Genomic DNA, 17,575 nt, shown 5'->3' on the forward strand with positions numbered 1-17,575 from the left:
CAGTGGGAAAATTTGTGCATCTTAAAGAGCTTTTGCCAGGGGCTCTGGGGGATCATGTTATCTCCAAAGCTTTGGTCATTGATCCTTTCAACTATTTTAAGCAAATTGGTTATCTCAAAATTTTTATCGGAGCATGGGATGGGCCTAGTTGCCCTCAGATTTTTCGGTTACTTAAAAGGACACTAGAACTTTCAATTTACGTTTGAATGGGTCCTCTCCCAGTGTTCTAGGACCATTTGGTCGATGTGCAATTACCCCTGAAAAAAAAACATACACGCATCTGTGATCTTTCTTTTGGCAAAAATACAAAATTCTATATTTTTCAGATAGGAGCTTGAAACCTAAATTAGGGTTTTCTGATACGCTGAATCTGATGGTATGATTCTCATAAAGATTCTTTGACTGATAGGGGGGCGGGTGTTTTCTCCGTTTTTTGAAAATCAGACAAATTTTTTCAGGCTCTTAGCCCTATACGAGCAATACTAAAATCAGTGAAACTTAAATATTTAGAATCAGCATAATAAGCAGATTCTTTTTATATATTTATTGGCATCAAAATTTGGTTTATTAGAGTTTCAGATAGCCTACTATTTAGCCGCGTCGCTCCTTACTTACGGTTTGTACTACGAACTGGTTGATATGCAGAATCTGTGTCCTCCCTAAATAATGCCCCACCCAAAAAATGTCCTTCATTCAAATTTGATCAAACATTTACACAGGAGACTTTTTTTTTATTTCTTCGATTTCCTTTGATTTCCGCGATACTCCCTAAGTCTATTTTTGATTTTCTATGGTTTCCTTTCCATCTATATTAATAATGTTGGAAATCTGTTTCTATATGATAATGTATGTCTTGTGTCTTTATGTATTTTTCCTGTATGCATTACTTTACTTTTCATCTGATTGCCAATAAGCTTTAAGAAACTGTTGAGTACAGTTTTGTAAAGGATTTAGGTATAAAATCTCCGCTCATCCCCCTAAGGCCCTCTTAATACTTTTTTGCACTGACTGAAATTAGAGATCCCCGAAGACAAATACTTGATGGATGTCATGGATATTAATTATCTAACAACGCCCCGGGTAAGGTAACAATCCTAACCTTATTTTTTAATACCTTTAAAGAAAAAAAATAAAACAAAAAACGATCGTCATTTTCCACGTGGGGAAGATTTTCGATGGAGAATTGTCAGTGAGATTTACAAGGTAAGAATTTCCGTGGGAGGGATAAAATTGTTCTGCCGAGGTTTATTTGAGAGGGGGAACTCTCTGGGGAGATTTTCAGCGTAGGGGAAGTTTTTCGTAATACTTTGCGCAAGGGGTAATTTTTCGTAAGGGGAATTTTCTGGGGGAAGGGAATTTTACTTGGATTTTCTTTCATTTGAGATTGCAGCAACGACGGGTTAAGCTGTTTTGTTGTTGTAAAACAGTTTAACTGCGTTAACTCCCCTAGGGCATGGATAAAGCCCTTGAACAGTTCTCTATGGTGTTCCAGTCCCCTGCTAGCTGTGGAGGAAAAAAGAAAACGAAAAAAGATGCTTTTCATGCAAAAAAAGGGATTTTCCTTCTTTTTCAAGCCATTGGATTTTCCTTTTTGTTCCAGCCAAGGGACCAAGTTTCCTGAATAGAGTTTTTGGCCAAGGCAATTCTATTGGTGTACTTTGTGTTTCGATGTGGCACCAATTTAGGGGTATCAGGCTACTTTTTTGGTTACTACGGGCCATGTTCGTCTTTTACTAGGTTATAGCTATCGCTGTAACAACGGAAAACAAAGGTTTCAGGATAATGATGTTTTAAATTGCGTAATTTTGTTTCATTTGGTACAATTTCTGCCGCATGAGCCCAAAATCCAATAAGTGACTTTGATGCTTCAGAACTCCAGATTGAACTAACTTTATAAAGTCCCATCATTACTTGAGATTCATCATGCTATGGGCAGCTGTAATTGGATCTCCCGTGTTCCTATTTTCGTTAATTAATACTTTATTTTCGATAATGCTAAAGTACGTTTTCAGAGTTTAAAATTTAATGTTACTAGGTACTGATATTACGGTACATAAGACCAATAAGTCGCATTTAATTCCTTCGAGGTTACTGAAGCAATTTTTTTCAATACTTTTTGAAAGTGTTTAAATTGTATACTGAAGATATTTTATCTGGTGAAATACATTTGAGATCCTTTAATTAATTTGCGTTTTATTTTGTCGAACCTACTTAATTTTTTACTTCTAGAACAAGATCCTGTCTTTTTCTGTTTGGGTTTTGTGTTTTAAGTAAAGTGTTCATTTTACATAATTCTAAAAATAAAAATGTTATCATGGGCTCATATATGTGAGCTTGTTTTGTAGATTTATAGTGCTGAAGATATTTTTTTTTATATGTTGATGAAATATTACATATTTTTATGCCTGTATAATAAAAGAACTGGTTTTGCCAGCTTTTGCCTGCCTGTCGCTACTCGGTCGGATCTTGATCTTCCTCACTAACAGGCTTTGGCTTTCAGCCGTCGTAAATATGAGCCTAAAACCACGTCCCTTAGTTTGCTTTGCTCCCTTTGGTTGACAGCAAGGCGCTTCTCAGAATTGTTTTATGCCGCCTTTTTTTTTGGGGGGGGGACTATTTTTTTTACCTTACGTTTTTTTAAAGCTAAATTTTACATAATTTCAAACTGATATTAAGGAGTTTCACGTTTCTAGCTTGACCTTGTTATCTTCAGATGTTTTGGAAGGATAAAGTGAAGGGTAGAGGAGAGAGTGGGAGATAGTTGTAGGTACGCGTTTAGGTGTATAAATTAAAGGCTAACCTAGCAGGGTAACTCTGTACTGATTATGGTTTGTGGGAATAAATAATTTATTAGATCACAGTGCTTTTCCATCTAAGAAAAATAAAGCTAGAAAAACGGGTTTATTTAAATAAAGCAGTACCAGTCTGAATGTAATAAGGAGAAATATCTGCTCTTCTAGATATTTTCGGTTTCTTTTCTGTGATTACAGTTTCGCAGTATTTTGGAAGTTAAAAGTGAGTTTTATTTACTTTTTTGTCTTTTGTTTCTTTGTTTTTTTTTCTCTTGTGTGTTGTTTTTTTGCCTTTTTCTTTAGATGATTTAATTCCTTTTTTTCCTTTTTTTCCCGTTGATAAAGGCTCCCGGATTTGAGTTGAAATGTTCGGTTTTTTATCAATTAATGTTTGTTTGTCTTTTATTGTTTGCCACAACTTTATTTAAATAAACCCATTTTTCTCGCTTATTTTTTTTCATTTCTGGGACTAAATAAGGACAACTTCAAATTTGGTTTGGAAGAAAAACTAAAAGAAAAAGGATGTAGAGGGCTTGTCACAAAGAATTCAAGACAGATTAGTATTTCCACTCCTTGTGCGTTGAGAATTTAACGAAAGATATATAAAAAGTGACGTAAAATTTGTTAAAAAATTGCCAAAAACCTGAGAGGAAGAAAAGACGAAAGGTGTAAATAGAATTGAGAGGGGGGGGGTAGTTTCACAGTTGTCTTAAATTGCAGAGGCAACTTGTTCCTGCTATGAGCTGTTAGTAATAATATACTTTATAAAGTTTATATATAATCATATAATCTTCCATTTTTTAATTAATGTGCAGTAAATTCTGCAAATCCCAAATTATTGTCACTACTTTCAGCCAGCTTTACAGTTTTTGGGTGCTCTCTCTGTCCTAACGAACTGTGGCCTCCTTTATCTATCACCATCTCTTAGAAGCTCGTTTTCTGACTGGTCAGAAACGTCATGGCTCCTCCTTTGGGCTGGTGTTGAGCACTTGATTCTTGCTCTTCAGTTAGTACTTGCAATGGTTATACCAAATGTGCCATTGTGGGTGAGACAATCAATGGCAAGGTCTGAACATGAAATAAGAAGGAAGCTGGAGGAAAGAGTAAGTAAATTTAGACAAAGTCTTTTAAAGGTGAACATTGAAGTCTCAAGGTTGAAATTGAACTCGCAGGATAAAAATAGCAATCATTGAATAAAAGTCAGTGTAATCCAAGTATGTATTTTGGAATATATTATGAGGGGGGCCAACCCTTTTTATGAATTAAGTTTTGAGTGGGTAAATTTATATAGTGGTTTTGAGCTGAAATTATTTGCTTGATTCTAATTTTGCATAGAAGTCTACAAGTAAAAAATTAGCATTAGACATATTTGTCTAATGCTAGAAATTAAATAAAAAAAAACAAGTTTTTTTAACTGAAGTTTCGCCAAATATTAGACATATTTGGTTAATTCTAATGAGAAAACATAACAAATTTGGTTCTAATAAATCGAAAGACGGTTTGTTTCTCAGCATAAGTGTTAGAGGAGATCGGACAAATTAGAAAGTGTGCTTTGCGATTTCGATTGTTATTAAAATGTAGATTGTTTTTAAAAATAAGTAGTTCATTCGTTGGAAGAAGAGAAACCTCCTAATATCTGAAAAACCAAATATTATGAAAGAAAATAGATTGAACTAGTCGAAAAACCTTGATTTTACTGCTTTTTACGTCTTCACTGCGTTCACTTTCCGTACTCACAAGGCAAGCCAAGCTGTGTTGTAGTTTGATAGTTTCGGTACCTAGCATCACTTCTTCATCACTTTTTTCTTCATTTAAGAAACTATATTTTCTTAAGATTAATTTCGCACTTATTCTTGCACCTTAAGCTGCCGCTAGTTTGGACGAAAGGCTTGCCGTATGTAACTCTAATGTAATGGAGACCCAGTTACAGAAATGTTAGTTATTGTAGGTGTCCTTCCTCCTTTGGTCACCTCCTACGTCCGACTCCTACCTCAGACTCTTAAACTCTCCAAAAATGTATTCGTTCCCCTTCTTTTTCACTTGGGGCACTCGAAGTCAGGGCTGAAAGTCACCCAAACTTAGGACTTGTGTCCCCAATTCTTGGGGAAATCCCATGGGGATGCAGCACAAATCATCTTCATATTTTAAGTTTACGAGAGTTTTACCTTCTCAATACCGTGTTGTCTCACAGCTTTTGTCGTATGCCATCGGATCAAGTCCGTCAAAATGAATTATAAAATGGCCAAAAAGTAAAGAATGCTGCATTGGATTTACAATCCCCACCGGCGATGCTGGTCTCCATTTCATGGCTCTTCAGCGAGGAAGTGCACTGGGGATGGGCAGCCATTCTGTGCTTTCTTATACCCTTCCTGTTTACCCTTCACAGATTTCTCCACGTACCCATTTAGAGCTTGATTGACTTTGGCTGATCTTGCAGAGTCATACCACTGATCTCCGTTAAAACGAAATAACCAGCAACACCAGGACTCGAACCCTTGTCCTCACGGACAAAAGGGTCTGAAGTCTAGCACGCTAACCACTCAGCTAGGATGGCTCTAGTCGTCCCTAAACGGTACTAAGTATAACCCTGCTTAACTACTAAATCTAAACTGAATCAACTACTAAATTTGATTACCATCTTAATCGCAGTAATATAATTCTCATACATAGATCTAATTACCTTAATTTACATTGTCTAATGTGTGTCTCATGTCGGGCGCTTCGAAAACGTGATGCATTAAAACACGAAAGTAAAGGTGTCTCTTACAAAGCAAAATTATCTAACCTGGAAGTTGGCGTTTTTGTGTTTCTCTTATTTATTAATTTTGTTGATTTTTATACTAAATTTGCGTAATTGCCATTGAGTCTATATGCAGCGGTTCAGCTACTTGCTTCCTTAAGCTATTATAATTTCTTTTAAAACTCCTTTTTTCCGAAGTTAGATGTTTTTTCATTCTGCTTTTTCGATTCTCCTCTCTTTTCATCTTTTTTTTCCTCTTCTCTTAATTTCTTATTTTTAAACCCCTTTTTTATAGCTGGTGCCCCTCGAGGAAATTATAGCCTAGTAAACGACACAGGATTCGAACGGGATTCTGATTAATGAATAATTCTTCTGGCCATGGTCTATTTGGACGGGCGTTTTCTGGCCAAAAATCTCTTCCTAGTTAATTTATCTACTATGGGTTTTCTCCACGTAGTAGCATAATATTTGTAGGCACAAATATATAATGAGCCGGAGGTAATAGGCTTGGGACCATCTGTGCAGGATTTCAACCCTTGTCGATAGAAGAGTGTCACCAAGTGCTGAAAAACATGTTGTGAACAAGATGGGCCCAGGATTGTACACACCCTCCATTCATACGAAAGGTCCCAGGGACTTCCTGCTGTCCGGCCCTAAGTGTTTCGGTGTAACTTGAGAAGATATTTTTTCTTTTTTTGAGAAGATTTTTCTAAGTCTAAATAGTTTCAATGATTTAATGAACATGAAAATTGGAGCTTGAAATGTTACGACGTTAAAAAATGACTTTCGCATCGACATTTTGACTTAAAAATTCAGACGATTCGAACTGGACTTATCAGGAGTCTCAGAAACTCATATTCCAGGGGGTAGGGAGCATGAAATGAAGTGCTATAGAATGTGTCTGCTCAGGCAGGAAGGATCGGGTACATAGACAGGGAGTAGGGCTCACAATGAATAAGGAAGCTGCTAAGTCTTATTTAGGCTGGAAAGGCATTACTAATAGAAGACTGATTGCTCATTTTATGCCTAAAATCTCAGGGTATCAGTTATAGTAAGATTTTCCCTGTTGAACCGACTGACGTGAGTCAGCGACACAGATTAATTTTACTTACAATAACAAGAGCAAATACACAGAGCACCAGGTAGAAATATGGTGTTTTTACTAGGAGATTTTAACACCCAAGTCGGTAGAAATAGGGATAGATGGTATCCTAGCCTAGGTAAATTCAGTGGAGGAAAAGAAAACAGTAATGGCTACAGACTTTTGCAATTTCGTCAGTATAACAATCTAGTTATAACCAATACGGTGTTTGGTCATAAAATGCCCCCATACGTTGACATGGTATCAATATGATGGTAAGACAGCAATCCTTATTGATTATGTTCTTCTAAGCCGAAGACTGGCAACATCAATACAAGATACTAGGGTATATAGGAGTGCTTTTATTCATGTTAAAAGTAAAGATCACCATCTAGTAGTGTCCAGGGTTAATTAAAGCTGAAATTTTGGAAGGGTAATTAACTACCGGGAAGTTATTATGTTGGTAGACTCCAGGATAAGAATTAAGATAAACTTTGCAGGAACAGTTGAATATTAAACTTGAGAGTTTAAAATTTGACAATGTGGAAGATGGTTAGCATAATTTTAGAAAAACTATTTGTGAAGTTGCTGATGGTGTCTTAGAAAGAGAGTTAAGACTGCAGCTTGGAATATTAGTGAAAAAGCTTGATGCTTAATAGAGAGGAGAAGGGGTTTGTACAAGAATTATCTAAGTGATAGACCATATGAAAACAATAGGAACGTAAAGAAAGTGGAGAAAGCACTAAAATATGAACTAAGGAGGTGTAAAGTGGAGGCTATGGATAAAATTGCCGAGGATCTGGGAGATAGAGCTAGACGGCATAATAGTAAAGTATTATATTGGTATGTTAATAAGTTGAGAGGGAGTAATCAACCGGACTTGTCCCAGTTAAGGATAGAAGCGGAGTCACAATTAGTGATAAGGAAGAGTTAAAGAGAGATGGGTGGAACATTTTGAGAACGCGCTAAACCGAGATACAGTTGCAAGAAAAGATATAGAGGAAAATGAAAAGGTTTGTGATACCTTGGATGTGAAGGAAGAATTGTTTTGTGAGAAAGAATTAGCGACAGTACTAAAAGGATTAAAAAATTATAAGGTTCCAGGTGCTGATAATGTGGTAAATGAGTTTCTTAAATATGGTGGCTCTGGGGTTAGAAATAAGTTACTGAAGATCAAGAATATTATTTTTGAAAAAGGGGAAGTACCTAGTGATTTTAGGAAAACCTTAATTAAGCTACTCTATAAGAAAGGTGATAAGAGTGAGTCTCGTAATTATCGAGGCATTAGTTTGGTCTCTGCAGATAGCAAATCACATAGTAATATGATACTTTTTAGACTGAGTGATGCTGTAGATAAAGTTTTAAGAGAAGAACAGTGCAGTTTTAGAAAAGGTAGAGGATGTGTTGATCAAATTTTCAGTCTTAGGTTAATAATTGAGAAGTGCCTTAGTTGTCAAACACCTTTGCTCCCCAATTATATGGATTATGAGAAAGCGTTCGATTCTATTGATAGAAGTGCTTTAGCAAAGGTCTTATCGTTATATGGTATACCAGACAAATACATTAAAGTGTTTAGTGCTGCGTACGAGACTAATACTGCTGCGATCAAGGTAGGAAGTGAGGTTAGCTGCTGGTTCTGTATTAAATCAAGAGTTAAGTAGGATTGCGTTCTACCCCCCTCTATACGGATCAGTTTGATGGACTTTGTCTTAAGGAGTACAGGAAAGGCAATGGGAGACCACAGAATCAAATGGGGAGGAAAAACTCTCCTGGCTAGATTGTGCTGGTTATTTAAGCGTCCTAGATGAAAGTGTGAGCAAAATGAATGAATTTCAAGAGGTTTTAGGAGTTCAGGGTGCTAGAAAAGGTTTGAAAATTAACGTTAAGAAGATTAAGTCACTAAGGCTAGGAATAAGTGAAGATGAAAAGGTGACGTTGGGTAATGAAAAGATTGATCAGGTTGGCAGCTTTGCTTACCTTGGTAGTATTATTAGTAAAGATGGCGGGAGCAGTAAATATGTGTAATGTAGAATAGCCAAGGCGCAGGGTGTTTTTTCACAGTTAAAAAAAGTTTGGAAAAATAAGAGGATAAGTCTGCAAACCAAGATTAGAATATTGGAAGGTACAGTGATGACAGTGGTCAAATATGGCTCTGAAGCATGGGCACTCCGAAAAGCGGATGAAGATTTGCTAGATGTTATCCAGAGATATCGCTATGGATTGTTCTGGGTACCCGGCAGACGGACCGCATTTCAAAGAGTAGGCTGTACGAAAAATGTGGTTAAATACCACTTTCTAGGGTTATAATGAAAAAAAGGTTGAGATGGCTAGGTCACGTTTTGCGGATGAAAGATGAGAGATTGCCGAAGATTGTCTTTTTCGGCCAACCGTCTAGGGCTGAACGGAAAGGAAGGCGTCCTCATCTGGTGTGGGAAGATGTCACGAAGAAAGATTTAAAGGAAATGAGAACTTCCTGGAAGGCTGTAAAGCGGGAGACTTTGAATAGATTGAGATGTAGTAAGAGCGTGCGTAGCTGTGTTGGCCTCAGGTGGCTTGGTACTGCGGTGAGTTGTTAGTAGCAGTAGTAGAGGAAGAGCAAAGGAACGGAAAAGAACAGTTGACATTGCCAATGCAATCAAGATGTCAATTAAAAAATAAAAACAAATATAGGTTAATTGTGAGAATATGAAAAATAGCAATTGATACCAGGGGACTACTGCCAGTGCTTCTACTATCTTCTAAAAGTTTGCATTTCCCTGGATTTCCCTGAATGAAAATTTTATTCTTCAAGTGTTAGCGTAGAGATGTGGAAGAATTCACGAGGAAACTTTTGGGCACCCTAGAATATTTGGAGTAGTGGATGCGTTGTGCATTGCTCAGTGACATAGGAAGAGTATAGTATAGTTATTACTATTGTTTTTATTTCTAAATCCCCCGCATCTGATACTCTTATCTCATTTGCCGCTATTCTTTTACATCGCGCCGTCATGAAGTTTCAAATAAAAATCGAATCTTCTTTTGAAGGATTCAAGAGAGAATATTTTTTGGGAAAGCGTCTTTATTAAGATCGTTCCAAATCGAAATGAGACGTCTAACTAAGCTGTGCTTCAAGTACTCAACCAACGTTTTTGGTGTATCAACCTCAAGGTAATTGGACCGAGCCGTCTACCTTCATGTCTGTCTTGTCAGTTAAACACTGGTGGACACAGCCCGAGAAAGCTCTACAGAAGGAGGTAAATTAGTCTACTTCTAGAAAACAGCCGTCGATCCTACCTCAAACCTTTAACTGACTGGAGTCAATAACTTGTCTTTAACTGACGTTTGGGACAGCTGGGGGGCTAAGCAGGGGAGATGGGGCCTTGTGGGCTTCTGTAAATGTAATCAGTGCGGCTGTTGGAAACGAAGGGCCTCGCAAAGTGATAGCAAGGTCTTTCCCTCCTTTGGTTTAAGGTGGTAAGGTCGGCAGCTCTAAGGATGAAGAAGTACCGGCTTCGGCTTTCATTTTCCTAGTTTTGTTGGTATATTTATTCAGATGAAGTAGCAGAAACTTTAGAATTTAGAAGAATAGTAGAGCTAGATGGAAGAAGGTGATTTGAATGAAGTGTTGCTACCAGCTTTCTTCCTCCAGAGAATGGGATCCAATTGAGGTTTTTGTTACATAAGGATAAGGTGAAACTCGAATTTCCCTGAGTTGAAGATTATCAAACCTCTTGCATTATCCATTTTTTAAGGTGAAGAGGGAATAAGGATAGAGAATCTTCGATTCAGAGAATTATTTCTACTGCTTTAAAATTTTCTATCTAAGTATCAGGACATGTTTTTATCTCGTATAGATCACCTTACAAAGATTTAAAATCAATAGTAGATTTTATATGTTTTGAGACTGGGTAAGGGTAGTTTAGGCTGGAGTATTCTCTTCAAAGATATTTACTACCATAGTTTTTAAATCCATTTTCTTTTCTTTCAGGTACATAGTGATTTGGAGAAACGTCTTTCGAAACCCTGTGATATCTAAACTAAAAATCTGAAAAGTCTGCTGTTCAGCCATAACCTTCCGAATTAAGATTTAACTATGCCTTAAGTATCTTTGTTTTAAGATTTTTCCAGTGATTTTGAGTGATATCAATGCCCCGATGTTAAATTAGGTTTATTCCTATCACGTTTGGTCTCTTCGCTGCCAAATCAAAATTTATACTGCTAAACAAAATTAGATGAAGTAGTGAGAGAGAGAGGTTTTTGTCCTACCCCTGGGTGGCCTCCCCATCTTCTTATGAAGTAAATGTGCTTTCTTAAATACAACCAGGGAATAGCGAAGTTTGTCTCCCTTAATAGTTCATTTAAAAAAAAAGACTGAGATAATATTGCACTTTTTGTAATGGGCACACAGATGCTTCATAAATACTTTTTCATCTGGTTTTCTTGCTATTGTTGTTGCTACTCTTGCTATAGAGAAATGGAGGGACCAACTTTGAAAAATGTAAAAACTTTTTGAATGATTACAAGATATTCTATTTTTTTTACTGGCTAAAAGTTTCACACAGCCGAACCAATCAGGTGGGATTTAACTTTCCTTCTTTGAAATATGCACAGGAAAACTAATGAACCAAAGTGCGAAATAGTTTGGTTTTAACGGCTTCGCTTTTGGTACATTTTTGTGTTAAATTATAAGAGTTTTGTGAAACCTTTGGTTCTATGAAATTCACGGTGGACTCTTTAGTTTCTATGATGTTTGTAGCAATCCTTCCCGAAGCAGAGTTTGTGAGTTTGTTCAAAAGGCATATCTGCGATATATTCGGAACGGCTAAGGGTATTAAGCTAAAATTATCAGGTTAATATAAAGACTTTCTCTTTCTCTCCCCCCCCCTCTCTCTCTTTCTCCCTTTCTCTTTTTTCTCTCTTTTTCTTTCTTTATCTTTTAATTTTTTTTTAACTAACATATTTGGCAGTGTATAGGTTTTTAACCACTGATATTGAAAATCTTCCTATAGTGATTGTCAAAAGTTTAACGACTGTGCTTCCTTCTATCTAACTGTATAAAGTGTAATAAAATAAATTATTGATATGTCAATTTGGTACTTTAATTTAGCATGTTTTTTCTTAACCATTGGTTCCCCTTTTTTCACACATTTTTTCCTCTTTATATTTTTCTCACACAAGGTTTATTTTATATCTCACACACAAGAAATTTCATTTACATTTTTAAGCTAGGCTATTTACTGCATGTGTCAACAAGACACTTTGAATATTTCAACGCATGGGTGAAACGTCATAACGCAGTACTGAACGTCGGACGACATACGGATTTGGACGGATTGGGTCTGTGAGAAACCAGAAGAAGGATGTCAATGTAAAATATTCCCGTCATAACTGTGTTGGCAAGCATCAATCAAATTTCAAAATTTTTAGGGGCTCTAGATTTTTGTTGGATTTATTTCGTAATTGCCGCTAGAATGATATTTTGTTTACACTATTAACTAATTTCAACTTGTTTTCAAGACTATTCAAGTGATAAAAATACTACTGATGGTAAATTGTTAGGTTTGGGAACCAAATGAAGCTTTTATTTAGTAGAGTTTTTCGCTTCAAAATTTTAATTCCCACGAATTTCCAAAAATACTTGAAAAATTTCTGAGAAATATTGTATCAAATTGTTTTATGGATTGCTATTCCTTGTGGAGAAAGACATAGGATATATCAGTTTGGTTTGATTATGGTTGGGAAAAGTCCTTTGAAATCTAATTGCACTGACCTTATCCCAGATCATGGTTGTCCTTGATACTAATTCCATTATCAATCGCCATCTTTTCATCACAAGCTATTCAGTTCTAACAATGAATTCATATGATCAGTGGCTTATTTTAAGCCCAACATAAATGACTAATATTTTGTGAAGAAATAATTAATTTTCTTTGAGTTATTTGCTGCCAAGGGTATTTTTTTAATTTTTGATGATAGTGATGGGCTTAATCTACTAATCCACTAGTAGTGCTAAACTCTCAAGGTTGAGCGGCACTCACAGGTACTGTATATCGTCCTTCAAACTTCGAAAAATTGGCCTAAAAGGTTCTAATGGAACAAAATGATACAAAAGCAGTGATTTTCCATGGATTAAGTGATCATTTTTGTGATTGAATATTAACAAATGTTGCTTATATATGTTGCAAATGTTGTTGATATTTACTCACGCTGGCGTTATGTTTTGGAGACAGGGAGATTGTGGAGGCGCTCAGATTTTAACAAACTTAACGCAAATTATTGGTTAGGCGGAAAATAAAAGATATTACGAATCCCAATTATTTTTAGGATGAAGCGGTGGGAAATCACGAGCCTGAAGTCCCCCCTAATTCTACGTTACCACCAGGCTTAGTGTCCATACGTATGTTTTTACGTTAATCAATCTCTTCGAGTGGATTTCTAATGCTTTAGGTCAAATTTGGTCGCTCATGAAGAGAGGAAAAAAGAAAGGCTTCTAAAAATTTTGAATCTATTTAAGGCCACTAATGCAATAGGAAGTGCAGATTTTTTTTTTTTAGCCATATCCATGGTATGTCTTTGTATGTCAACGATCGTACGTTGCTGCTGCTTCGTTTGAGTCATAATCCTTGCGTGTTGGGCACGATCCCAGTTGGGCTACGACTCGCAACACTTACAATCGATAAGGAAGATTAGAGGCACCTGTCTTATTGAGTAACTGGCTTAGGCGGGGATTACATTTGGGGTACCAGTATCCGGGATGGATACGGGATTTATTTGGCAGGATGGTTTTGGCTTTTAACTTAGGGGGGGGGGGTGGTGGTGGTTTGATTCAACATGCAAATATCTATTCTTTTTTGTTGGTTTTTCTGTAAATAGTAAAATTGAGTTCATTTAAGTTACGAATAATTAGCACATCTAGGAATGAGATTTTATTTGCAATTTCAATTTCTAAAGTAAACTATAAATTCCTATCATATGTATTAAGGTGATCTAAAAAACCCCTAAGTTCATTTTCCCCCACAGTTCCAAAGTGAAATTACGTCATCCATGTAACGTCCCCATAAGATATGTTTCAAAAAATACAAATGTAATGTCCACTTTTCGATAAGCTCTACATAAATGTTCGCCAGTAACCTGGAGAGAGGCGCAACCATGGGTAAGCCATTTGTTTGTTGGTAGAAAGAATTACGGAATTGGAAACACATTGAATACTTGTTACAAAGTTTAACCAAGCTCATTGAAACGTCGCAATCTAATCTTGTTGCTGAAACTTCTATCAAGTCATAATTTTCATTTATTTTATTTTCTAATAACTTCTTGGATTCTGCTATATTCATATTTGTATACATATATACAATGTCAAAGCTACTGATAATTGTATTTTCTGAAATATTTATGTTTTTGAGTTTTTCTACTAGATCAAACGAATTACATATATAAGATTTTTGAGAAAAAAGCAAAAGTTTGAAGGCTGTACATAACCATTTTCCAATGTTGGAGGCGGGGGCTTTCGTACAAGCTACAATGGGCCTTAAAGGAATGTCTATTTAATAAATAGTCGCTATTTAATAAAATATTAAAATCACTTTTTTGCGTTTTTGTTGCTACTAAAATACCAAGTACGTATTCATCTCAAACTTCATAAATGTCTCTTGCCTTTCCTTATCAAAAGATAGAAGATTTTAAGTTTAAAAAAATTTGAGGAGAAAACGCCCGATTTGGAGTGGAATTCTTTTTAGTAGTATGTTTTATTCTCAAAAGAGCTGGATACAAAGCTGCTTTAATTAGGCTAAAATCATAGGACTTCAGTACCAGACGATTCTCAATAGAATTTAAAACTACTGCATATTTAGCCCATACCACACAAGACGCCTCAATCATAAATTGTGTTTTTTGAAAACGGAAGAGAACTGATAGCCTCGCAACATGTAATGCCTTAATTTAGCACGTTAATTAACTGTAAAATCACATTTTTTTTTAGCTGAAATGTAAACAGAATGTTTTTTGTCGCCATCAGCGCTTCCTGAAAATTTTTAAATTGATCCCTCTATGCCTTAGCTACTTAAGTGTGAATAAATTTTTATTTTCAGCAAATAAATTTAGTGGGAAGTGGGTGACAACCTTCTCGTGGTGCTCCTGATAGTAGTAGCCCCAAAAAAGTGCTTACTACTACGAATTCAGTCCCTGTCCACCCACGCACCGTTTTGGAAAATGTATGGCTATGATATTGTGTGGCAAGTTCTACAAACATTATGCTAGTTATGCATATGCTAGTTAAGTGGCTTTTGGAGATAAGACTGCCTGTAAGTTTTGTTAGATTGATTTTGGGAATATATAGCTCAGTAGGTCTAGTTGTTAAAATACTAGGTAAGGGTGAGGTATCCGGGAGAATTTTGACGTGAGTAGGTTTAAAACAGGGATGCCAACTGTCACTGATGTTGTTCAACGTGTATATTAATGATATAGTTGATTTTTTCAAGAAGAAAAGTACTCTGGAAGTACTCATAAGTGTTTAAAATTAATTGTATTTCTTCCACTTTCAACCCCAGCTTAAAATAAACTTTGTCCCCCCTCGTGCCCTTAACCCTACTATACAGACTCAGAGATCCATAGGCCTCCTTTCGAGCCTGCCACTGCTGTATTCCTTGCTTGTGTAACCTTTCTTTAACCTTATCAACCACTGCATCTGAATTTGATCCCCTACCTTCATTCCAAGAATACTAATATCCTATTTCATTTAAAACTTTCTTAATTTCCTTCGGCCACCCTACCTCTATCTTTTCCTCCTACAAACTAAAATCCACTTTTTTCTCTAGCCTATTTATGCTTCTTAAAATTCTTATCCAAAACTTCACCAATCTTATTAACCTACTTAGTCTGAAATCCCCCTCCAGGACAATACTGTAAGTAGATATAAGGGCCAAAAAAGCTCGCTAAAAATAATTAATTTGTATTCTCTCCAACTCCTCACTTTCTTTAAAACCCTACAGCTCATATCCGTAATGCATAAATGGAAGGAGTTTAGTCCTAAATAAATATTTATGCATTGCCAATTCCTTGATATTTCTATCCTCTCGTTTTAAAATTAAATTCATGCACATATTTCCTTTTTGTATTCTATGCATAACCTCTTGTGCATACCTACCATTCCAAAAAAATTAGCCCCTAAATACATGAATTCTTTTTAATTGCTATAAAATCACCTTTAGATCTAAATTCGTCATCTTTTCTTAATTTTCCACCTTTAGAAACTACAATTACTGTTTTCTTCTTATTTAATTCTAATCCTTTCATACCCAAATATTCCTCCAATATATTTAAATAACATTCAAATTTGGTTGATACACACATTGTCTCACTTAATATTCCAGTTCAATCTCTATTACACACAAAAGTAATAAAAATCAAAACTGGAATCAAAATGAATTTTAGGAAAATTCTATAACGTTCAAATTTGGTTGATGCACGCGCTCTTTTACTTAAATATTCAATTTCAACCTGTATTGCGCTCAAAATTGCTGAAAATCAAAAATGAACTAGCGAGGTAGTCAATTATCGTTCTTTTCCATGGTATTAGAATGTCATTAAAAATAGTAATTCTTGCCTATGCAAAACCTCAAAATATCTTCTGGTCTAGGGTTCAATTCTTAGCTTAAACAGCGAGGCATCTAGTTGTTATTCTTTCCCATCGTATTAGAATGCCATTCAAAAAAAAAAAAAAAAAAACTTTGGCCTATGAAAAATCTCAAAAAAATTCTGGTCTTGGTTCCACCAGTCAGTGGAAACAACAGGGCATTCAATAGTCGTTCTTTCCCATTTTATTAGAATGCCATTAAGAAAAATAAAACTCTTGCCTATGAAAAATCTAAAAAAAAAAAAGTTGAAAAAATTTCTTAGTTAAAAAATGGGGAGGCAAAAACTTGAGAAAAGGGTATTGATGGCCCTTGGAAGTGGTAAAATGACGACCATAGGTTCCCTCTAAAAAAAAAAAAAATGCAGTTATCACTGATTCCTTGAGGAACATAAGTTTGCTGGTTTACTTTACCCAAACATATGTCATCAGAAAAAAAAGGGATAGCAGATTTGTCGACTCTTGAGTCACTAAAATTCGGTTCGTATAATAAAATGCGTCCGATATACTTTACCCAAAGGCATGCCCATTCTCGAGCTGCTTTTATACGAACAATGCAGTCAAAGAACGAGAAAAAAGGGTTAGCAGATTTGTCACTTTTTCATTCAAACTATGCTTTTATATATTCAAACTGCTTTTACACGAACAATGCAGTCAAAGAACGAGAAAAAAGGGTTCAGTGCAATGAGGTTTAAGGTATATTCCTTATAGCCTAAGGCTGTAAGCTCTGTCCCTGTTACGGCAATGCTAGTTTTGTCCTCTAGGCATTATGGAACTACTTAAAACGCATTTTGTAAATAGACTAATTACAGTTGGTATTTTTTAGTGTGCTATTTTCCTTTTGACATGTTTCATGCTTCAGAGATATAAAAACAATACGCTAACTCTTGGGGGGGGGGGAGGAAGTAAAAATTATATAGTTTATTCTCTTGAAATGCACTCATAAAAATGACGTCAAGTCATATGATTTTCTAGTTAATCATTATCGCTTGTGTAATATCCCTACATCATAGACACTGAGAGCAGTACAACCGCTATTTAGGCATATAAAATGTGTATATGCTTTTCGAATGTGTTCATAAATGGGACGTCACTCTCATAATTTTTTTTCCCAAATTATGACTCTTAACAATTTTTTTAAACTTCTGACCTTTATAGATCGTTGTTTTAGGCCAAAATATCCCAGGATACACATTTTCTCAATAGAGCCTTGTTCGAGAAAAAAAATACATAAATAATTATTGGTCGTTTATAAAGATAGTTATATACTATTTCCTATTCTCCTAAGTCACAAATTCCTCACAAAACCATTAATATCGTGTAACAATTGCAACTTTTTATAGAAACGAAAAATA

The 17,575-nt window shown here is 35.7% G+C and overlaps 1 protein-coding gene across 3 annotated transcripts in view; it reads left to right on the top strand.

The window, feature by feature from the left end:
* LOC136038602 (anoctamin-10-like) overlaps nt 1-11,681 on the top strand; it is a 206,980-nt gene extending 195,299 nt beyond the window's left edge. For all 3 annotated transcript variants that reach the window (XM_065721810.1, XM_065721812.1, XM_065721811.1), the window contains 2 exons: nt 3,647-3,895; nt 10,581-11,681. In XM_065721810.1, the coding sequence (XP_065577882.1) occupies nt 3,647-3,895; nt 10,581-10,628 (297 nt within the window). In that variant the 3' untranslated portion in view covers nt 10,629-11,681. The remainder of the gene's footprint in view (nt 1-3,646; nt 3,896-10,580) is intronic.
* Nucleotides 11,682-17,575: the final 5,894 nt, after the last annotated feature.

Source organism: Artemia franciscana, chromosome 18 (genome assembly GCF_032884065.1).
Source record: "Artemia franciscana chromosome 18, ASM3288406v1, whole genome shotgun sequence".
NCBI lineage: Eukaryota > Metazoa > Arthropoda > Branchiopoda > Anostraca > Artemiidae > Artemia > Artemia franciscana.